At 46.9% G+C, this 23,797-nt stretch overlaps 1 protein-coding gene across 2 annotated transcripts in view; it reads left to right on the top strand.

Annotated features, from left to right (window-relative positions):
* CPT1B (carnitine palmitoyltransferase 1B) overlaps nt 1-23,797 on the top strand; it is a 243,969-nt gene that overhangs the window by 74,802 nt on the left and 145,370 nt on the right. For both annotated transcript variants that reach the window (XM_086918762.1, XM_086918772.1), the window contains exons 6-10: nt 745-882; nt 7,630-7,707; nt 8,769-8,876; nt 9,975-10,059; nt 10,812-11,007. In XM_086918762.1, coding sequence (XP_086774888.1) covers nt 745-882; nt 7,630-7,707; nt 8,769-8,876; nt 9,975-10,059; nt 10,812-11,007 — 605 coding nt within the window. The remainder of the gene's footprint in view (nt 1-744; nt 883-7,629; nt 7,708-8,768; nt 8,877-9,974; nt 10,060-10,811; nt 11,008-23,797) is intronic.

The raw sequence follows: 23,797 nt of genomic DNA, 5'->3' as shown, positions 1-23,797 counted from the left end.
TTGTTTACTGTAATTTCTACTCCCGGCCCTTGTCCGGCCATGAAGCAGCAAATAAGAGACCCTTGTGGGGCTAATGATAGGACAAGTGGCCAACCCTGTCACGGTGATGCCATTCGGTGTCAAAGGGTGCGTGATTTCACTTCCTCTACCCCAGACATTAAGGTGGTGACTCAGCATCCTGAATGCTTCAGAGTTAGTCCGGGTAGCCTGCATGGACATCAGCGAGAGTATTGTTCATTTATTATAGATTATTCGAGCAGTTTCTTGGGCTATCCATGCCTGTTGCTCAATTCTAACCCCGAGCCTCGGACCGCGAGTTTCCTCTTCTCCATTCTGGGCTGGACGCAGCAGCTACCAATGCAAATGTCTGAACGTATTTATTGTAACTGTAAATTGATGTACCCTTGTATGCCAGTGTTTGAGATGGAAAAATAGAAGTCTAGGCACTCTTGTCTCCGAGTACCTGCTTGTATCTGAGAAGTGCCGGTACTCTCCAATTAAAAGCATTTGGTCTCTCTTGAGAAGAGCAGGTACTCAGTACCGGCCCATCTAAAACACTTGTATCATGCTACTGTTGTAAAGCGCTCTGATGCCTTCGGGCCATGTCCGCGCTATAAAAATGTGCAAAAAATAAAAAGTAAATGCAATTAGGTGTCATCGACCGTAAGCGGCGCAGTTGTTTTGTCTGGGTCTTTCCTTCCTCCATCTTGGGTGACTGATGAGCTGTCTTTGTGGTGTCTGCAGTACCTGGAGTCTGTGCGCCCTCTGCTGGACGACGAGCAGTATAGCAAGATGGAGACGATGGCCAAAGAGTTCAAGACGAAGGTTGCCCCCCGGCTGCAGAAGTACTTGATCCTCAAATCCTGGTGGGCCACTAACTATGTACGTACACAACTAACAGCGCTTCCCTTCTACGTATGCGACCATGTATACCATAAGCAGTTAAATACATTCCTATTCAACCTCCCTCAGTAAATTATCTGTTAGCAACTCTGCCAGGTCACCTCTGTTGGTTCCTAGCGCTTGGACGCCCCCGGGCAGCAATCGCGCTCTAAAAAAACTACCTTTCATTTCATTTCACTTCCTTCCTATTTGCGTTCACACCAAAAGCAACTCTTTCTCTCTGCACACTCCTACTCCTATTCCTATGTGCATTACAACATTCCTTTCCTCTGTATGTAAACACGAACAGCCACCCGCATCCATCATACTTACAGACCTCACTCTGGATTCTCAGCAGAGTCCCATCAAAAAGAAATGTCTTTTTGTGTGCATGCCCCTTACCAGCCCTTCCAATTCACACTAGACAACACTTCTCCTACTTACGGACAGCAGGCCTCTTTCCGTGTGTGTAGACAGACACCAAGGAGTATTGCGTCCTCTGCTGTGCATTTAAATACCGAACTGCCCCTTCCTGTGTACACCTAGAACTCTTTGGACATAGAGGGGCATATTATCAAGCACAGCGTTAACATTATCGCCACTTTAGCTTCAGAAAACTGCCGCTATAGCGGTGATAATGGGCTTGATAATACGCCCTTGTGAATTCCCATAGAAACCCATGTTTACACCAGAACATGGGCTTTTATGGGAATTCACAAGGGCGTATTATCAAGCCCATTATCGCCGCTTTAGCGGCAGTTTTCTGCCGCTAAAGCGGCGATAATGTTAACGCTGTTTCTTGATAAAATGCCCCAGAAAGCGTTAAATCCAGGGTTGGATTGAGATTGAAAATCGGCCCGGGCACGCAAAAAAGAAATCAGCCCACATTTGCATAATGCCTTTCTTCAAATCATTGCTTCAGCGTAATTTTATATTAAAAATAGGGAGGGGGGTTAAAAAAAAATGCACGCATTAGTTTACACTAATGAAACACATCTGAAAACAAGAGAGGCTACTTCTGCCCAGGCCACCTGCCCTGCTCAGTATGCCTACATTAATGGGAGGTCCAGCGCCAGAAAGGGAGTGACACCTCTGCTGTTGCTAAACAGGAGGTAATGGACGCCCATCTGCCTCCAGAAAGGCCACTCAGACACCCACTGGGCCGCTGGCGGTATTCGAACTGAGACACCGCCCAAACCGGCCCCAGACTGCTCAAAAAGTAGCCCACAGCTGGAACTGGGATCCCGGCCCCTCGGGCATTGCCCGAGTGCCCCCGTTACCAATCCGACGCTGGTTAAATCAGCAGAAGTACAGTAACACGAGATTCCCGAACACCGGAGCCCTTCCTTTGCACATGCGCACCAAGCAGTACTTCTCATTTTGTGTAGATTTACACCATAACACTCCCCTTTCTATGAATGTGCGCAAAAATTATCACTTAGCATCTTAAGTACATGCAGAAGACACACTAATTTCCCACTAATGTGCATCCAGAACTACCAATATGTACATACATTCTAGGCATTCCTATGTACGGACCTACCTAGCAGGACGCCTTCCTGTAAGTATATATACACCAACGTTTTCTTCCTGTGTCTAGGTACATGCACTTCAAATAGCACTTCCAGTCCTACGTGCATTCAATTCATGGGTAACGGTACTGTGGGTACGTGAGGCCTGGGGCGAAGGGGAATATGTGAGGACCCTCTAATTTATATAAGTGACACCTTCCGGACTCTGGAAGCTGCATTGTACACACTCCCCCTGGACCGCAGCTCCTCTTCTCAGCCACCTACAAGCGCATCTTTTACAGCTCATATTGGACTGAAGGCGTGAGAATTGCTTTGGGGCTGAGAGTTAAAACTGTGGGGGCGCTATAGTGCTGGACAAAGGGCGTCTCACAGTGTCTCTGAATGGGCAGCCGGGCACTAGGGCTAATTGCAGGGCAAACCTGCACAATGTGTCTCCTTGCAACTGGGACAAGAGGAAGTGTCTCCCTCCCCTAGGCCTCCCCGCACATCCCTGAGAGGGTCAGGGAGGGGGGGGGGGCCTCCCATGAGCCCAATTGCAAAGATACACCTTTCTTTCAATTGGATCGGCGGGGTACATGAGAACCAGTGGTGTGTTGCAATTGTGAGGGCCCCATGCTAGTAGGCTGAGTGGAAGGACCTGTGCAGCTGCCCACAGTGCCCATGCCTAGCGCCGGCCCTGCACACATGCGTGCACACGCACACACACACACACACACACACACACACAATTCCCACCAATACATCTCTTGCATTGCTTTAGATAGACATGCAAGATGACAGCTTCATTCCTATGTGCCTAAGTAGACATGCAAGATGACAGTTTCATTCCTATGTGCCTAAGTAGACATGCAAGATGACAGCTTCATTCCTATGTGCCTAAGTAGACATGCAAGCTGACAGCTTCATTCCTATGTGCCTAAGTAGACATGCAAGATGACAGCTTCATTCCTATGTGCCTAAGTAGACATGCAAGGTGACAGCTTCATTCCTATGTGCCTAAGTAGACATGCAAGATGACAGCTTCATTCCTATGTGCCTAAGTAGACATGCAAGATGACAGTTTCATTCCTATGTGCCTAAGTAGACATGCAAGATGACAGTTTCATTCCTATGTGCCTAAGTAGACATGCAAGGTGACAGCTTCATTCCTATGTGCCTAAGTAGACATGCAAGGTGACAGCTTCATTCCTATGTGCCTAAGTAGACATGCAAGATGACAGCTTCATTCCTATGTGCCTAAGTAGACATGCAAGATGACAGCTTCATTCCTATGTGCCTAAGTAGACATGCAAGATGACAGCTTCATTCGTATGTGCCTAAGTAGACATGCAAGATGACAGTTTCATTCATATGTGCTTAAGTAGACATGCAAGATGACCGCTTCATTCCTATGTGCTTAAGTAGACATGCAAGATGACAGCTTCATTCCTATGTGCTGGGCCCAAACAAGGAGGATACTCTGTTAGTCTTAACCCCTTCGCTGCGGCGGCTATTGCGCCGCAGCGCTAAGGGGGCGGGGCGGCCGCGCGGCGGTTCCGTGCTTGTGACGGAACCGCTCCATCATGGCTCGCGGGTGAGCTGTGCTTGTGACGGAACAGTTCCGTCACGAACCCGCCCACCCATTATTTTGTCAGCGCAGGCGCGGAATTCGCGCCGCGCGGGCGCGTCGAGCAGGCCGTGACGGAACCGTTCCGTCACAAGCACAGCTCACCCGAGGCTTGTGACGGAACGGTTCCGTCACAAGCATGCAAGGGGTTAAATGAGTCACTGTGTCCTTGTTGGCTGGATTGCTCTCTGCTTTTCTGCGCTGTGTCCCAGTTCTGTCTGCGAGCCCATGGTTCACCTAACATGGAATGCTATTCTTCCATGGAGCGCATTGCGCTGTTCCAAGTGAACAAGATGGCACACCAGCGGAAGCCTCAGAAGGTTGCGTACATTGAGGCTGAGGCAAGGTACCGCTGCAGTTTCCAAACCAGTTCAACGCGAATAGAGTTACACAGTACCAAGTCTCTTCTCCAGTGGTGTTAGGAAGTGGACAGGAAAGCAAGACTAAAATAACAATGTAGTGGTAGGACATGTTATTAGTTGATTATTGGTACAGGTATTGTACTGGTCAGGGATTGTTGCGGTAGTGTACTGTAATTGTCAGGTATTCTAGCGGTAGGGCATTGGAATGGTCAGGAATTGTTATCAGTTATTGTGCGGTGGTGTGTTGAAGTGGTAAGTATTGTAGCAGTCCAGTATCTTAGTGGTTGGGATAAGTTGTGTTTGGGTATTGTGGTGGGTTTTTAAGGGAATATTATAATGGTGCAGTTGTTTGTTGTAGTGGTTTCCATTATGGTGGTCGACCTTATGGTGGAAGGCTTCTCTAGGGTGGGCACTGAAATGGTTAGGCACTGCAGTGGTGCAGTACTTGAATGCTTGAGTATTTTAGTAGTAGGGAATACAACGATCAGGTAGTTTATTGATTTTAGTCAATGGAAGTTGTAGTTGTAGCCAAGGAAGCTAATTTCATGTTTGGGATTGTCAGAGAGAGTGTATTGATACGGTAGGTTATTGAAGTGGTTGTGTATGTGAATGATCACGTGTTGCAGTGGTCGAGCAAGCACTGTAGTGATCGTCTATTGTGGGGGGTAAGGTTTTGAAGTAGGAAGGTAAGTCATGGTACAGTATTATAGTGGGATATTGTAATGGTAGGGGTTTGTTGAGTTTGTGTATTGAAGTGATTGGATGTTGTAGTCAGAGCCATTTTAATGCAGAGCTTAGTGGGCAATTATGTTGGGCCTCCAGGCAGTCCATGATATAGTGATAAGGTGTGCTCAAAGCAGATTTATCTAATGATGTGACAGCTGGCCCCTTCAGGCCTGCTCAAACTTCATGTTCCTTAGCAGTTGGAGCAATTAAATTAAAATGTATCCTTCTAAACCTCTCTCTCCTTACTTAATCTCATTGCTTAAATCTCATCTAGCTCGCTTTCTACCCCTCTTTAGCTCTATCTCTCTTTAGCTACAACCCTACCTCTTCTCCGCCTACCCTACCTATGTCTCTCTCTTGAAATATTTCCCTCAATACCCTGTTCTCTATCTCTCTCCCAGGACTTAACTTATCTCTACCACTTTCTGCGCCTACCTCTACATCTCTATCTCTTCACCTACTCTTTCTAAAGCAACTCTCTCTACCTTATGCCTCTTTGTACTCCGCACTGCTCTTTTCCATTTCACCTCTATTCCATCTCACCTCTCTGAATGTCCTCCCACCAGCTTTATCTCCTTGATGTTTTCGCATGACCCCGGTTGTGAAAGTTTAACACTGTTGTTTGTCCTCCCACATGCTTGATTTCGCTAAAACGGGTGTGAAGCTCAAAGTTCTTTTGAACACAGAGCACTAAAATATGTCTTGTCCTTTGACAATTCTTAAGATGCCACCGGGCATTGTAGTGGCGTATTGAAGTGATGGATATTTGACTAGGTAGGATATGAGGAGTAGGTATTGTCTGGTAAGTTATTGAAGTCATCAGATTTGGTAGCCATAGGGTTTTGTGGTTTATGGACATTGACATGTTTCTCTATTGTATTAGTAAGGTTGTGCAGTGTTTGGGAATCGACATGTTCAGCTATTTCTTTTGTAGGATGTTGCAGAAGTCCGGTATTTGTAGTGAGCAGGTATTGAAGCGGTTTGGTACCTAAATGATTGTAAATTGAAGTGGCTGTGTTTTGTAGTGGTCAAATATTGCACTGACTGGTCATTTTAATAGCAGGTTATTATATGTTACAATGTCTATTATTGTCATGGTTATTTGACACAAATTGTAACTTTTCTCTCTGATGCTCTGCTTTAAGACCTCACACCATTAGAGAAGAGATTAGTGGATTTGGTGGGGCAAACTCAATGCTAACAAGGGCACTCCAAGAGAAATTTATTGGATTTAGCTCTTGGAGTCAAGCAAAACTGAAACAATATTTTCATAAATGCACATTGATGGAACAGAAACATTGGGGTAAAGAAGTGCCACATGAGGGTATATTTGAGAACTGCATGGAAGAAGCAGGGCTTCAAATATCTGAAAGATTCAAGCTAGTATAGATCCATAGTGACCAGGATCAGGAGGGACAGAATGAGTCAGAGATGGGCAACGGGCTGCGAAAGAGTTTCAACCAAGAAGATGGGGAAGAATTTGTAAGCAGATCTTGTCAAAATAGGGTGTGCCCTAAGTTTTAGGCACAACTGTTCCCATGAGGCACAGGGTCAAGGCTGATTTGCATATGGCCATGTCTGAACTGGGGTGGTGTGGAGTGCAAAAAAACGATGGATTTAGGCCCAGATCTCTGTACTGGGGTGAATGTATGACATTGTTCTGCATTCTGTCCATCAACTGTTGTTTTTGCATTTGTCACCCCGAGTGGGACGGGTATGCTCAGACGTGAATCCCGTGCTCTCCACACCACTGGAGTCAAGCTATCCTGGCTGATGACGGCTGATAGCCAGAAACCGGTCCTAGGATGCTTGATTCCAGTCCAGGGAAGACATGGCTTGGCAGTTTTGTTCCCATGAGGCACAGGGTCAAGGCTGATTTGCATATGTCCATGTCTGAACTGGGGTGGTGTGGAGTGCAAAAAAACGATGGATTTAGGCCCAGATCTCTGTACTGGGGTGAATGTATGACATTGTTCTGCATTTTGTCCATCAACTGTTGTTTTTTGCTAAGTTGTAGGCACATCATGGCTGTGGGACGTAGGAGGACGTTGTTTTAGGACAGGGGTAGCCACTAAGAATCAGGCACACAGTATAAATGGAAATATTGCTAATCAAGCATCCAGGGACACAGTAAATAAACACCCTGGTTAGTGAAGGGAACAGCACAGCAAAGGTAGGTGTTTTATATACATTTTTCACTGCAATCCTGGCATTACTGATGGCCCATGAAGCCCTCCTGAGTGGTCCAGTATTGTCTTCCTCCCCACTTTATATGTGACGTTTTATCCCTACTGCTCTCCTCTGTCATTACCGCATATGCCATGCCCATTGCCTGCTTATCTGTGGCACCCGCTGATGACAGGCATATGCCACACTGTAGTGACTCGCCTATTACATTGGGAATTGAAAAAAAATTAGTAAAGAAATGCAGCTTCTTTGTTGCTGGCCTTGACATCATTGACTACTCATATCAAACTCTGGTGATCACCGTGACTGTCTGCCGCCCTCTCTTCTCTCTCAGGTCAGTGACTGGTGGGAGGAGTACATCTACCTCAGGAGTCGGGGACCCATCATGGTGAACAGCAACTACTATATCATGGTAAAGATATGCGAGCAGACGCACGGAGTATCACGGATACTGCAGAACGTGTATGGTAAACATAGATGGCTTGTGCATATGTGGTGTTTGTTCTTGTGCGGGTCTCTGCACACATACACTTGTGCACTCTAAAAAACACAACCACTGCTTCAATTCCAAGCTGTGCAGTGTGGCAGCCAGAGGAATGCAGTGATTGTATCTCTGGGATAGACCATATCTATGTCTAATGGAAGCTTACGAGTATGTGTGACTACTATGTAGCCTATATGAGCCTATCTGTAGATCACCCCATATGGTCACACCTGTAGATCACGAGACCTGCAGTATGTTACCATTTGTGTTCCTAGATTTAGATTACCTCACGTGGTCACACCTGTAGATTCTATAAATGTGATCAGCCTCCTAGGTATCGCACGTGAACCTACCTGCAATTACACTTTATCACACTCTTAGATTGCTCAGTGTGATTTCCCCTGAGAGAATACCCATGGAATTCCAACTGCAGATCACGCCTTAAGAGCACACCTGCAGATTACAAATCATGATCAAACCTCCAGATTTAGCAATATCATGCCACTTTACAATAAACCCACCTATCAACTCATCACAGCTTTCCAGAATGTGATTGCTCCTATAGATCAACCCATATGATCTCACTTGTCAATTATACCATGTGATCTCACCTTAAATTTAAATCAAATCTGAGCTCTCGTGATTGCACCTGCAGAGTTGGCCCATGTGATACTCATTGTGGATTTCCCCCATCCTGTCGCACCTGTGGATTCCCTCCCTTTGATTCCACCCATAGATTTTCCTCATGAGAGCCACCTGCAGCGACCTTATAGTTTCCCAAACTGACCTAGTTGCCCCAGTGTCAGAATGTAGAATGTTTATTTCTGCTTCCGCAGTCGGCTATTTTGTGAGTTTGCATTAGTGTGGAAGAGTGTTCGCTGGATTGTTACTATAGGAAGCCAGTTCAGTTCAAGTGCATGATCTTGGAGATCTCATCGAGGTCAACATATGGGCCTCACTGTAATTTCTAACTTGGTGTCATGTTTTAGGATCTCTTGTACGTAACCCCTACGGTTCTACAAGCATCCCGTGCAGGAAATGCAGTGCATGCCATGCTACTCTACCGCCGTAAACTGGACCGCGAGGAGATCGCGCCGGTGAGTCGAATCGTTTCTTTGATAATGAGATGTGTGGGTGAGAGTGACCTAGTAAGGCTGGTGCTGACGGAATGAACGGTCGAGGCTCTGTACAGGGAACCTTCCGCCTACAAATCTCCTGGGCATGTAAAGAAGATGCACACACTAAAGCTTAAGGCTGCAGGAGTCGAGCAAAGGAAGCTTGTCCAGATAGGCTCTGGTAGAGGGGATCATTGGCATGTTTGTGGTGGATCTGCTAAGAATAGGTAGACTTGTCCTTACAGTGTTAAAGGAAATTGTGTTCCACGGCTAAAGCACCACGCTAGGAGACGGAACAGCAACAAACCATTGTTACTGGTCTCTAAAGTGAACATTGACGTACGACTGGTGTGGGGTTGGTGTGTTTTAGTTACAAGTGAATAAAGGGGACATTTTAGTAAGCCTATACTCCAAGTAAGAATTTAAAAGAAGCCTGCTCATTATAGAAAAGTTTAGAAGATGGACATATAGAAGATGCACTCCGTAGTCAGAAGCACCAGAACTCTATATTATTGAGTTGACCAAAGAGGAATGTCTAAGTCCTGAAAGGTTGTATATGCAATTGGATTTTTTGCCTCATCTGACCTGCACAGACGTCTTTTTCATTAGTTCCATTCAAACACTTACGAATCCCTGATTCCTTTACAATGGAATGTTTTCGAGGCATTGCTCTGCCAATCAGAAATCACTTCACATCCGAACACATGTTGTTTCTGAAAATGTGGATGCATATTTTGGTCGGCATACCTCATTTGACGAACACAGTCTCTACTGATATTGCTTTAAATGCAAATCATCTTACCTTCAGAAACAGCTGGACTTCTACCAATGTTAAGATGCCACTCTCTCCTTCAGTCAAGTAGTGCCTCACTGACATTCAGTTTGCAATGTTGCACTATACACGTTGCCTTTAACTCATTAACTTGCAGTTCCCTCCTGCTGGTCAGTCTGTGCATGTAGGCAGTAGAGTTGTCGGTAAGGTAGAACAGTACCCAGATCTTTGTCACACGAGCAGGTAATTGGCTTGAACGGTGTTGTTGCGAGCACTAATCCTGCCTTTTTTTGTTTTCACTGCTACAGACCATGGCTATGGGGCTGGTGCCCATGTGTTCCAACCAGATGGATAGAATGTTCAACACCACAAGGATCCCTGGAGTGGAGAAAGGTGAGGGGCTCTCTTGCTCTAAGCACGCAAAGCAGATCATTAACTTTAGGGCACTTCATATCTCAGTTGCAGGCTTCCTGACAGAGTCTGCAATCTTCCTGTACTTTTAAGGGAATACAGTGTTTTAAACCCCTTTTGGCTCATGTAGGGGCAGCCATCCTCTTTCTGGACACCATTAAACATCTATTGAGCACCGGGGGAAGGCTACCGTGTTCCTGGGAACCATGGAAAGGGATACTCTGTTCCAGGTGGTTTCCAACCCATCAGCTTTAAAATACGGCTCTGTGTGCCACTTCATTTTAAGAGGTGGCTTCCAATCTGTGGGCATTTGCAAAATGGCTATGTATGTTGGGGCACCCATGAGGCTGTCTCCATTCCTGAGAACCTGAAAGTAACACCCAATTTCTGGTCACATTTTCTCATTGCTGTATAGATATGAGGACCATCTAGGTCTATTTGCCCATCGCAGGTGGCTCAAGCCAGTGTACGCTGAAAGCTCCTTAGTAGTTCTGTGTACATACAAAGTGTCTCCTCGTTGTTATGATGGGATACCTGTCTGCGAAGGATCTGGCTCCTAACCGGTGTGCACATAGGCTGTGATCCCCCTATTATGCTGGGAACAGAGGCAGCATTAATTCCATACCACTTTTCACGGAGGAGGTTATATTTGCCTAAAAATGATTAATGAGATAAAGATGAGTCGCCACCAGAATATGTGGTTAATAACTGTCTGTTCCTTGTTCCTCGTTCAGACACCCTCCAGCACCTCATCGACAGTAAGCACCTAGTTGTCTACCACAAGGGACGGTTCTTCAAGGTTTGGCTGTACCACGGTGGAAAGCTTCTCAATCCTCGGGATCTGGAAATGCAGTTTCAGAGGATCTTGGATGACCCCTCCCCTCCTCAGCCAGGCGAGGAGCAGCTGCCTGCGCTCACTGCCGGAGAAAGGTAAGAGGCTAAATGAATAAAAGTCAGTTTGATAGCATTACCTAAGCACTTATTTTGAAATACCATACACTACTTCTATGGCGGCTGTTCATCTCCAATATCCGAATCCCATCAGACATGCACATCTGGGAGGCCTTCAAACTAGTAGCTGCGCAGGAAGCAACACCCAATACCAGTAGAGAGTGACATTGTATTCCAGAAGGTAACACCTGCTATAGTTATACATTGCATCTCAGAAGCCAGCAAACTCCTTATGATGGTAAACATTGTACCTCATTTGTTCCAAAATTGTTGATTTTGGGCATGGCTGGACTGGCCGTAGCGGGCGCTGGGCCTGAAGGTCGGTTTTGTCACTGGGGCTGCAATATCGGCCCCCTATAACACAAGCGGGAGCAGTGCTTCTTACGAGCCCCCCATCACCCAGGGTCGGTCGAGCAGCAATCTGGCTAGGCTGGTTTCTGTTCCCAGTCCAACGATAGTAGTGGGACCGGTTCCAGGTCACAGAAGTCACCCTTTATAGGACGTGTATATCCTCACCCACCAAAGTGATATGCTTTATCATAAAGTCGGTTTTTCGTTGGGTGCATATTGTAATATTCATTGGGCCCTTCAAAGGTGCTCTTTATCTGAAATCTTTTCTTTGCCAAATGTTCAGGAAGATACCTTCCCACTGGCAGTTGCACTTGATGCTGCAGGGGCAGCTTCTAGTAGTAGATTGGACTAGGCATCACCTATATCCTTAATGGTTGTTCTTGTTAAGGGTTAAAAACAGGGAAATCTTGCAATGTAATAATGAACTCAGGGTTTATTAAACTGTTGACATATTTCTTGCAGTTTGTGCCCACTCCTGGGGTAATGACAATTCATCAGATGCAAAAGGACATACAATTTAATCTAAAGTAATAATGGAAGAGTTATGTTCGAGGCATGTGGGCTGCTGAATGCATATCTTGTGCATAGATCGCCGCCTAGTGTTGGGTCCGGATGATTGCACTTGTTGTCTTGGAAGAGTCTTCGAAGTATCACGAGATAGGTGACTCCTTCCCTGGACTACAGTGCGCATGGGCATCCTCTCCATCCTCAGATTGTTTTTTTCCGCCATTGGGTTCGGATGCAAACTCCTATACTCCAACTTTGGAATCAAAACCAAAACTTTTCTAAAGGCCAAAAGGCCTTCAATTCGACGGTATTGTTCTCGCTCGGTACCTCTCTACTCGATCCAGCCTTCCATCTCCAAGCGGTCGTCGACGCGCGCTGTTGGGCCTTTTCGACGCCACGTGAGCCGACCGTTGATGGAAAGAAGCCTGTTTAAAAGGTGCCCACAATGCCACTCCAAGTTCCCACATACTGATAAACACTCAGTATGCAACAAGTGCCTTTCCCCAGACCATAAGGAGGAAAGCTGTCCGGCCTGCGCACAGTTTCGATCCAAGAAAACTATTTGGAACCGACGTGCCGCCAGGCAAGAAATGCAGCGACAGGCACCAGACCCGGACAACATCTTCGATGATGACCAAGATCTACAAGAAGCACCAGACTCGGACCTAGAGATCGTCACCGTAGAGGACTACTCGGACTCCGATGACGACATCCCACCGGGGCAAATCGTGAGTACCCTGGCCCGACACCATCTACCCCGTTAACAACAGCTCCGGTCAAGGCATCGCCAAAGGGCCTTAGCCAAGATCATCAAAAAGTTTTGCTTTTCCCGCCATCCGGCTCGGCTCCGAAACCGAAACCTTCTGAAACCCCAGGGCCCAGTCACATCGTCCCAAAGAAGGTTCCAGAGCCAAAGGTCGTCGACCCGAAGGGTGTCAATCCGAAACCGGCCGCACAGCCGAAGAGCGTCGGGCCGAAAAAGACTGTCGACCCCAAGAAGGCCATGCAGCCAAAACTTGTGGAGCCAAAAGTGGTTGTCGAACCGAACAAGGCCACACAACCAAAGGACGCCGAACCGAAGAAGGTTGCCGACACAAACAAGCCTTCGGCACCAAAATCCGTCGACCCGGCAAAAGGCGCCGTACCTAAGCCCGCGTCGAAGCCAGAACGACCAATCGGCCCGAAAACACCGGCTCCGAAGACACCAGTCGATCCGAAAAAGACTATCGACTCGGGAAAGGACACTCGTCCAAAAAAGCCCACTCTGGTCGATCCAAACAGGAACGTCGACTCGGGAGAGGACACTCCTCCGAAGAAGCCTACGGAACACAAAAAACGCATCGACCCGAAAGTCACGGTTGACCCGAAAAAAGGCCCCGAGCCGAAGAAATCGGCTGCTAAACCAAAAGTCGTCGACAAACCAAAGTCTAAGACTCCACCCAGGACTGTTGAGGAAGAACTCTTCCACCCAGATCCCTCTGACGACCATGCAAAAATTGATATCAACCCAGAGACTGGTAAAGTTACCATCCTGCATAGGAAAAAGAGGCCTTTGGACTTTGAACCTCAGTCCCCTATTCCACTGAAGAAAAAGGACTTTGGGACTTCTCCTTCTAGACCCTTCATTCCTTTTCAACCTATCATGCCTACTACTCCTTTTAATCCATACACTCCTTATTCTCCTTCTCATCACGGGGACGACGAAGGTAACACAGGGGATGAGCCACAGCCCCAATATGACTTCCCACAGGACCCTGACCCACAAGAGGAACCATGGGAAGAGCCAACTGACCCTTACAACACCCATCCCATCCCTGATGTATCCTCTTATCCTACTAAGCCGTCAACTACGGATGACACCCTAGTTTTTAATCAACTCATAGACAGGGCTACACAGTTCCACAACGTGGATATGCATAACGACCCTGTTGAGGAAGACTTCTTGTTTGACACCTTCCCTACATCAGAAAAAAGTGTCAAAACACTTTGCATGTTAAAGGGAGTCCTGAAACATGCACCTGACATATTTAAGGATACAGCCAGGGCACGGATAATCAACCCCAGAATAAAAAAAAAGTATAGGGCAGCACCTACAGATCCTACTTACATCAAAGGACAGTTGCCACTTGATTCCCAGGTAGTGGCCAACGCACGTAAAAGAGCCAATTCCCAAACCACTGGGGAGGCACCTCCCCCAGACAGAGTCAAAAATACTAGAGGCATCAGGGAAAAGAGTAGCAGCACAAGCCTCCAACTCGTGGAGGATCGCTAATACACAGGCCCTACTGGCTCGTTACGACAGAGCGCATTACGACCAGCTAGAGACCCTAATGCAACACCTACCTGAGCCTTTCAAAGCACAAGCCCAAGATCTCATACAGGAAGGGAAATTCATAACAAACGCCTCCATCAAATGCGCACTTGACGCAGCAGACACTGCAGCTAGGTCAATCAACACTAGCGTTCTACTTCGCAGACATGCATGGCTGCGTATTTCAGGCTTTAAAAATGAATTGCAGTTCACCATCCTTAATCAACCTGTTAATCAGGATTTTCTATTTGGCCCTGCTGTCTACACCATTTTAGATAAAATGAAAAAGGACACAGAGCCGGCTAAATCAATGGGGGCATTGCAATTTCAGCAACATAGGGGCTCCTTTCGTCGCTGCTCGTACAGGGCGAATACAGGAGGACATGCCTCACAAACAACAGCCTCATATAAAGGTAACACACAAAGTTCCTTTACCAAAAACACAACCAGAGGAGGCTACAGAGGTAACAGTACCAAGGGAAGGGGACGTGGAGGCAATAACACCAGAGCCTCCACTGCCTCAAAACAGTGACTCTATCACACTACCTCCAGACCACTTAACACTGGTCGGAGGCACACTCCAACAGTTCCTACCTGTCTGGAACGCAATTACCACAGACAGGTGGGTGAGAGAAATTATCCAGTATGGCTACTGCCTAGAACTGACTTCTACACCACCAAACATACCACCCAGAACGTGCAATGTCCAGAGAACACATCACCCTGTTACAACAAGAGGTGAACTGCATGCTACAAAAGGGGGCCATTGAGCAAGTCCCTTTCCAACAGCAAGGGACAGGAGTATACTCCCTATATTTCCTTATTCCCAAGAAGGACGGCTCTCTCAGACCAATATTGGACCTCAGACCCCTAAATCAATACATACTGTCAGAGCACTTTCATATGATAACATTACAAGTGCTCCCGTTGCTACAACCGGGGGATTTCCTAGCAACACTGGACCTCAAAGATGCGTATTTCCACATACCCATCCATCCAGCCCACAGAAAATACCTCAGGTTCCCAATAGAAGGGCAACACTACCAATTCAAGGTTTTGCCCTTCGGGGTTACCACGGCTCCAAGAGTGTTTACAAAATTCTTAGCGACAGTGGCAGCACATCTAAGGAGGCAGCACTTCCATGTGTACCCTTACCTGGACGATTGGCTAATACAAGCAAAATCGTACCAACAATGTGCAGCACACACGTCTCAGACAATCCAGCTGCTGCACAGCTTAGGATTCTCAATCAACTACACAAAATCACATCTGCAACCGTCCCACATACAGCAGTACCTGGGAGCCGCCATAAACACCTCAGTGGCAAAGGCGTATCCAAACTCAGCAAGGATAGCCAGTATGCAGACACTCATTCGCAAATTCCTGCCAAATCACTCTTTGCCAGCTCAAGTCTTCATGCAACTCATAGGCATGATGGCCTCCTGCATATTCATTGTCCCCCATGCCAGACTCCAGATGCGCCCATTGCAGGAATGCCTAGCACGGCAATGGAACCAGGCTCAAGGACAACTAGAAGACCTAGTGTTGGTAGACAGTCTCACTCACAACTCTCTGCAGTGGTGGAACCCACAAAACCTTTCCAAGGGGCGACTGTTCCAAGAGCCGGTTCCACAACTAGTACTAACAGCGGACTCATCACTAACAGGCTGGGGAGCCCATCTCCTTCAATATACAGTACAGGGGCTCTGGACAAACAAACAGAAAAGGCTGCATATCAACCAGCTAGAGTTGCTAGCGATATTCCTAGCCCTAAAAGCATTTCAGACATACTTGTACAGCAAGACGGTGTTGATCCGGACGGACAACAGGACCGCAATGTACTATATCCAGAAACAGGGAGGAACGCACTCTCCACAGCTGTCCCATCTGGCACAAAGCATCTGGAAGTGGGCGATTCCAAAAAACATTTTTCTCCTAGCAGAACACCTTCCAGGGAAGGACAATCAAGTTGCTGACCTGCTCAGCAGGCACAGCCAGCAATTACACGAATGGGAGATTCACCCCCAGGTCCTTCGGGCCATTCTTCCAGGAGTGGGGTCACCCAGAAATAGACCTGTTCGCCACAAAAGAAAACTCGAAATGCCAATACTTTGCCTCCAGGTTCCCACATCCATTGTCACAGGGCAATGCGATATGGCTGAACTGGTCAGGCAGATTTGCGTAAGCTTTTCCCCCAGCACCACTGATCCCGCTGGTGGCACGCAAACTGCGGCAACACTCCCTCACACTAATCCTAGTTCCTCCCACATGGGTGAGACAACCATGGTACACAACGTTTCTGGAACTCTCAGTAGTTCCCCATCAAAGACTGCACCTTGCGCCTCATCTTCTAACTCAGAACCATGGAGAAATCAGACACCTAGATCCCAATCAAATGAACCTAGCGATCTGGCTCCTGCGGTCTTAGAGTTTGGATACCTTAACTTGCCCCCAGATTGCATGAATATCATTAGGGAGGCAAGGAAACCAACCACACGAGCGTGCTATGCAGCTAAATGGAAAAGATTTGTTATTTACTGCACCAATAACCAAATCAACCCCTTAGATGCTTCCATACAAAACATTATATGTTACCTGCTGCACCAACAAAGATGTAACTTAGTATACTCTTCAATACGGCTACACCTCGCTGCCATAGCAGCATACCTTCAAAACAGGCAACCCCTTTCACTGTTTAGAATACCAGCAATCAAAGCCTTCATGGAGGGTTTAAAAAGGGTGATTCCTCCTAGGCACCCCCCTTCCCCAGTCTGGAATCTCAATATAGTGCTTACCAGACTCATGGGCCCTCCTTTCAAACCCTTACATTCATGCGAACTGCAATTCCTAACGTGAAAAGTTGCATTCTTGGTGGCCATCACCTCACTCAGAGAGTGAGTGAATTACAAGCGCTTACGATTCAAGAACCTTTCATGCAGGTACATGCCAACAAGGTGGTTCTTAGAACAAACCCTAGATTCATGCCTAAGGTTGTATCCAATTTCCATATCAACCAATCAATAGAACTGCCAGTGTTCTTTCAAAATCCACAGTCAGTAGCGGAGAGAGCCCTGCACACACTAGACGTAAAGAGAGCTCTACTTTACTATGTGGACAGAACTAAATCCTTCAGGAAAACAAAGCAACTGTTTGTTGCCTTTGCTCCACAACACAAGGGGAATCCAATTTCAAAATCAGGAATAGCCAGATGGATAGTAAAATGCATTCAGATATGCAATCAAAAGGCAAAACGCACTTTAACCGTCCCCCCAAGAGCACACTACACTAGGAAAATGGGGGCATCCTTGGCTTTCCTAGGTAATATTCCTCTTGAAAATAACTGTAAGGCAGCCGCATGGTCCACCATACACACTTTCACAAAACACTACTGTGTAGATGTGCAAACAAAACAGCAAGCTGCTGTAGGCCAGGCTGTCCTCAGAACTCTTTTTCAAACTGCTGCAGCTGGCACAGGTAGCCACCGCTAGAGGAGATACTGCTATACAGTCTATGCACAAGATATTAATTCAGCAGCCCACATGCCTCAAACGGAATATGCTACTTACCAGTATGCATCTGTTCTTGGCATGTAGGGCTGCTGACATTCATATCGCCCGCCCTCCTCCCCGGTGCCTGTAGCAGCTGCAGCATTCTCTCTGGCATGGCCATCTCTTACTTTACTATCTCCATCTCTTCCACAATGGCGAAAAACAATCTGAGGATGGAGAGGATGTCCATGCGCACTGTAGTCCAGGGGAGGAGTCACCTATTTCGTGATACTTCGAAGACTCTTCCAAGACAATCATCCGGACCCAACACTAGGCGGCGATCTATGCACAGGATATGAATGTCAGCAGCCCTACATGTCAAGAACAGATGCATACTGGTAAGTCACATATTCCTTACCTAGATCTACCGCCTATTCGGGAGAATGAATCTTTATGAATTATTGTGACTCAGATCCAGTGGCAGCTGGTACCCCAAATATTTGGAGAGGCAACCAAACTTGCAATACCTGCAACTTTACTAGGCCCCAAACTGCGGAAGTTGCAACTAGAACTAGGCCGAAAACACAAATTCCCATAAATCGCCTTTCTAAAAATGAATAAATACACAACATTTTCTACCCTTGCTATCAGGAACATTTATTAGCAAGATAAAAATCGAGGTTCTACCGCTGACCATTGCCTAGAAAGCTGTATGACTATTGTGCAGTTTATTCACAAATATTCTCAAATGAATGGTCACACACGGGAACAGATACAGTGGGCATCTGTTGAACCCCAGGGTGTTTTTTCTTCCAGTACTTCACTCCTTCATGTAGAGCTGTGTGTTGTTTATGCAAAGGTAGGACTCACTGAACAACACATAAAATATTGCATGTTCACATTGGCCGATCTATAAAAACCTCATAAGGGCAATTATCTCACTAGCTGTTCGTGCATGTGCTTTTTAGTGCATGTGCTAATGGGGATATTTAAACCAAGAAGTCAAGCTACACCAGGAAAAACAGAATTAAGCCCTAGGAGCAATAAAAAGCTGTCTCCCTTCAAGTCTTACGACCCTTAAAGCTCTTAAGGTGTCCGTACTCTCAGAGACCAACATAGAGCTAACATCAATTCCCATTCAACTCTTACAGAAAATATCGCCTTTACTACAATACTCATAGGTAGAAAAAGGACAAATGAGAGGTACCACAAGCAGTGACTGCCTGTGCAGGTAAGCTTGGCGTGGCGGTGGCAGGGCGGGGCTGAGGGGGGGTGAAAGTGACAAACTATGGGATATGGAATGTGAAACTAATAAATAAACTAAACCACTTACCTTGCACTCGCTACATCGCGATGCGATGTGCGCAAGGTAAGTGGTTTAATTTATTCCCTATCCCTTCGTTTGTCACTTTCACGCCCCCTCATCCTCGCCCCAATCAGCTTACCTGCACGGGCCGCCACTGACCACGAGATAGGAGTGAATGAACAGCCTGTCCTATTCCTTACAATACTTTCCACCATGACCTCCAACTCATCGGAGATTGTTGTCTTTTGTTTATTCTCTGCCATGGCTAAACTTGATGGAGGAAGACAACTAGTTGTTGGGAGTTGTAAAGTTGATATAACCTTTGGTTTACGTGAAGTTGCCTTGTAGGTATTTGTGAATGTCAAAGATGGGAGTAAAACGCTGCCACCAATAGAACAATCACACTTTTGAAGTTCCAAGACAGAAGCAAAAACAATGAACTAAACATAGATGCAACTCCAACATAGATGTTGGTGACTTCAAGTGTTGTATGCAGGCACTAATTGCTCATGTGAAAACTAAAAATGTGCTAATTGCCAGTGTGCTAGCAACCCATTTCCAAGTAGTGCCACTTATTTTGGTGCAAACTGTGTTGATCTAAAAAATAACTTGCATCTTGCCCTGTACCTAGTTGGTCAACATCAGGACAGGTCATGGCATGATGCACTCATAGGCTCCGTTAATGCTGTGGCCACCAGTCCTCTTTTAAAATTGTTTCCTAGTCTGTGTACATTTCACAACAGTATAGATCCTCTCCTGTCATCTTGTGTGATAGCCCTGCTCATCTAGGTCGTGTGATGGTGTCTGGCCACTCTGCATGGTGACCCCCTACCTCTGTATCTACATGGACCTCTATTCCTCTCCACATGTATGAACAATTCGCCCCGCCCAGAAACGTAACCCAACCGCTCCCTCCACTCCCGCCCACTTACCCCTTCTCATCAACATGGCAACTGTGTTGCAGGTAGGTCAGATTCCCACCCTGTAACACAAAATACTTCCCAACGTAGTTACAGACTAGTCTTAAACCTATGGGGTATGAGAACAAAAACAGGTAGAAAAAGAGCACTCATCCAAGTGAAGCAAAAGGTGCTTTGGGGGCTTATTTTGCCCCCAAAGTACGACTCCACGTCGTGCTTTGGGGGCACGTGGCTCGTTCAGTCATTCTGTCATCCCTCCTCGTATTGTGGTGTGTCTATGACAGGTCTTGGGATATTTGGGTTGTCGATTCCACTTCCAGATTGGCTATTGTTACCAGCAAGGGTTGTTCTTTTCAGAGTCCATGGAGTGTTCATTAACGGATAAGTCAGGTGTGGTGTCCCTCCGCAGCTTGTACTGTGCTTTCTTTTTCCACAGCCGGGTCATTTCTCACTCTGTGTCTGATGAGGGAGCAGACTTTGAGACATGTCGCCTTGTGGGAAGGGGGAGTCCTTATCTGTTGTTTACTCGCAATGGTATCACAACATCCCCTTCCCATTAGGTCTGGCACCCTCCTGCATGGCTCTGTGCTGCCTCTTCAGTTCTGCTCTGTCCAGTCCCAGGGGTGGGCATTCCTCTATCCAGGTCCATGCCTCCTCTGGCGTCTGGAAGAAGATGGCCTTACCCTCAAATCTGACTTTAAGCTTTTCTGAGAATAGCCACATATATTGTTTGTTCAATGCCCATAATTTCATTTTGACTGAGTCAAAGGTCCGCTTTTGTTTTTATATTTTTTAGGAGTAATCAGGAAACACCATCTTTTTAGATTATGCATGCAGGATCACTCCCATTTGCCTCACCTCTTGAAGTATCAAGTCCTGCTCTTGGTAATTCAGGAAACTGGCAATGGCTGGGATCCAACTGGCGGTTTGATGCTCAGTGTCCTGTGGGCCCGTTCAATAACAAGGCGTGAGGGGAACTGTGCTCTGGGGCGGGAGTCTCTCAATCATTTTTCCAGGAATGTCTCCATGTTGGAGCCTTCATTTCCCTCCAGAAGGCCAACGAAATGCAGATTGTTCCTTCTTGCGCAATTTTCAGCTTCATCTACCCTCTAAGCCATGTCTTTCAGGGTAGTTCAAAGTTTTGTGACTTCATTGCGGAGGGTGTGCGTCACGTCTTCTAATTCTGATATTCTATTTTCTTCCTGGGTTACTCTTTTAGAAACATTACGTAGATCTTGACAGAGTAGGGTAACTTCAGATCGGACCTCTCCTATTCTCCCTTCCAGGGTTTCTCTTGATGCTTGTAGGGCCTGCAGACGTGCTGCATCGTCTAGCATAGTAGTTGTCTCCTCTTTCAGGCAAGCCTGTGTGCCCATCACCTTTGTATACCGTTTCATTTTGCCTTGTTTTGGTTGCTTGGGTTCTTTATCTTTGGCCATGTTGGCTGGGTGTGCAGTTGCATCTGGGAGCTGGCGCCCACAGGAACACAGAGACAGGGGCGTTATACCATTCCAGGACCCTCAGAGGGATGTCAGGCGTGATTGCACCAACTTTGCTAAAGTTATATGCTTCAGTGTATTTACCACCAAACTTCAGGCACCTGATATCCCCCTCCTGGAATGGTCATGAATATCTGACCCCTTTGTGCTTCTTGTGATTGAAGTGGTCGGTGTCTCACTGGTTTCAGTGTGTCTAGGCCGGTTGTTGTGGTCTTGCACTGCCTCCACTTCACTTGCTCCAGTTGCTAATCTGTACCTCTGCAACCTCTTGTTGTATCATGGCATCCAGGGCCATTGAAGCCCCAGCCTCATTCACTGCTAAAACTGTCACGGGTGCTGCAGTTATTTATGCCCAGTCTTTTGACGTCTTACTCCGGCCTCTGCACCTTGTTCTGCATATATCATGGCGATGGACCAACGTCTCCGTACTCTTGTCTACCAGGAGCTCCCACAAGGAAGATGGGGCATACGGCCTACCAGGGCTTTAAGTGGGATGATACAACGGGAAGGGGGGTCTCTCAAAGGGGCGTGGCCAATGTGATTAAGGGTGTGGCTTAAAACCCATAAGCTAAAAATCTGTGCTTATCATAGTGTGCCGCCCAACTTTTATTTTGCTGTTTCTGTCACTGCATCCAGATATATGATACAAGTAGTAACATCATACCTACAACAAGTCAGGACTATTGCCTTTGTTAATGGCTGTTAGTTGCATAAGATAAATAAGCAGCAACTAAGGCTTGTATATAATATTGAAAACAGTTCCACTTAAAGCCCTGATGACACCACGGCAATGTTGCTTCTTTTAAGTTTCAAAAAGAGAAGCAAAATCCAGAGAGAAAAGGACTTTTTTTTAAAGGATATCCCTTCCCCTACAACGCTCGTCTAGCCTGATGTCATGTGTAACTTCTCCACTAGTGAGAAGTGAGTAGTGTGATTACTCGCACATCAATGTGCCTGCTGTCACTGCAGTCCGGAAAAGAACAGACCACCTGTGTCAGGGCACAAAACAGTTTAGTAAGGGAAACAAGGGGACCCCAATAAGTGAACCTGGGGTAGACTAATGTTTTAGAAAACAATGGTTCTTATGTGGCCAAAAAGGTCCAAAGAAAAGGCAGTGTCAGAATTCGGGCAATGGGCTAGAATCGAGAATGATAATGAATATCTCGGGGAGCAATAAGTAATATGAACAAGGACAGCCTGGCTCACTAATTGCAGCCTACGCACCAACACGATCCTAGCTGTGTTTGACAACCGTGGTCAGATCCCGGTGGTCCCTGCCAGAACGACAAGCTGTTATAGGCCATGTTGGGAGGTCGGCTGCCACTATTTTCCGGGCGCTGGCAACACGGCACACACTGGGCTACGTGTTCAACTTTAACTAATGTTGCACACCTTGCATAGAGAGTGGTCACTGCAGCCAGCGACAACCGCTAGACACTGGGAAGAGGGTGCTCAATCCCCGACACCAGCATTCATGTAGTGGTCTCTCGGCGCTTGTGCTCAGCCTTGCAAGAGAGCCTACATGGCGACACCGGCCCTGAGGTATTGGGCGTCATTTTCATCTACTCTCCCAACTCCTCCCCTGGGTCGAGCTATATGGGCAAGGCGGATGCAAAGCAGACCAAACTTTCCTTTGACAACAGGTGCCAAACCAGACAGGAAGAGCCCGCACAAGAAGCAGAATAACAGTCCACCCAGACAGATGCCACTGCAGCATGAGATGATGACCTGAAGGCACTCCTACTGGAAGTTAAATCCAGCCTCGGCAAGATAGACTCCAAACTTGACCGCTCGCCTCGACCAGATGAAGGCAAGTGTGGACACGCAAAATACACAGATAATGCAGCTGGAGGCACGAGTACCGGAGGTCGAAGACACGGCAATGGCAGACAAGCAACAATTGCTCAAGATGGACAAGGTGTTGGAACTGATTAGGGTTAGGAACGAGGATTTAGAGGCGCACTCCGGGAGGGGCAACATTCGCATCACGGGCCTGTCTGAATCTACCAACATCGCGAGAATGGAAGACTATGTGGAAACTTTGCTGCGGGATCCATTGGTAATGTGCTCTCTTCACTATTTGTTGTGGAGCGGACACATAGATCTCTGGGGCCGTGCCCCCCGCCAGGAGTGTCAGCTGCCCTGTCATTGCCAAGCTGGCTGTTAAATTACAGTGCCCTCAACGCTGTGCTGTGGGCGGAGCGGGAGATAGGCGAAGTGCGGCACCAAGGGAATCTTCTATCATTTTATGCTGATTTCACCGTGGCGGTGCATGCCGCTCGCCAAGAGTTTCTTCCTGCAAAAAGACTACCATTTTATGTTTCTGCTTCTTGCACTGTGAGAAAGCAGAAGTGCCTGGTTGGGGGCGGTCGGGTGGGCGGTCCTAC

Source organism: Lissotriton vulgaris, chromosome 1_1 (genome assembly GCF_964263255.1).
Source record: "Lissotriton vulgaris chromosome 1_1, aLisVul1.2, whole genome shotgun sequence".
Classification (NCBI taxonomy): domain Eukaryota; kingdom Metazoa; phylum Chordata; class Amphibia; order Caudata; family Salamandridae; genus Lissotriton; species Lissotriton vulgaris.
This window is presented reverse-complemented; position numbering and strand designations above follow the sequence as displayed.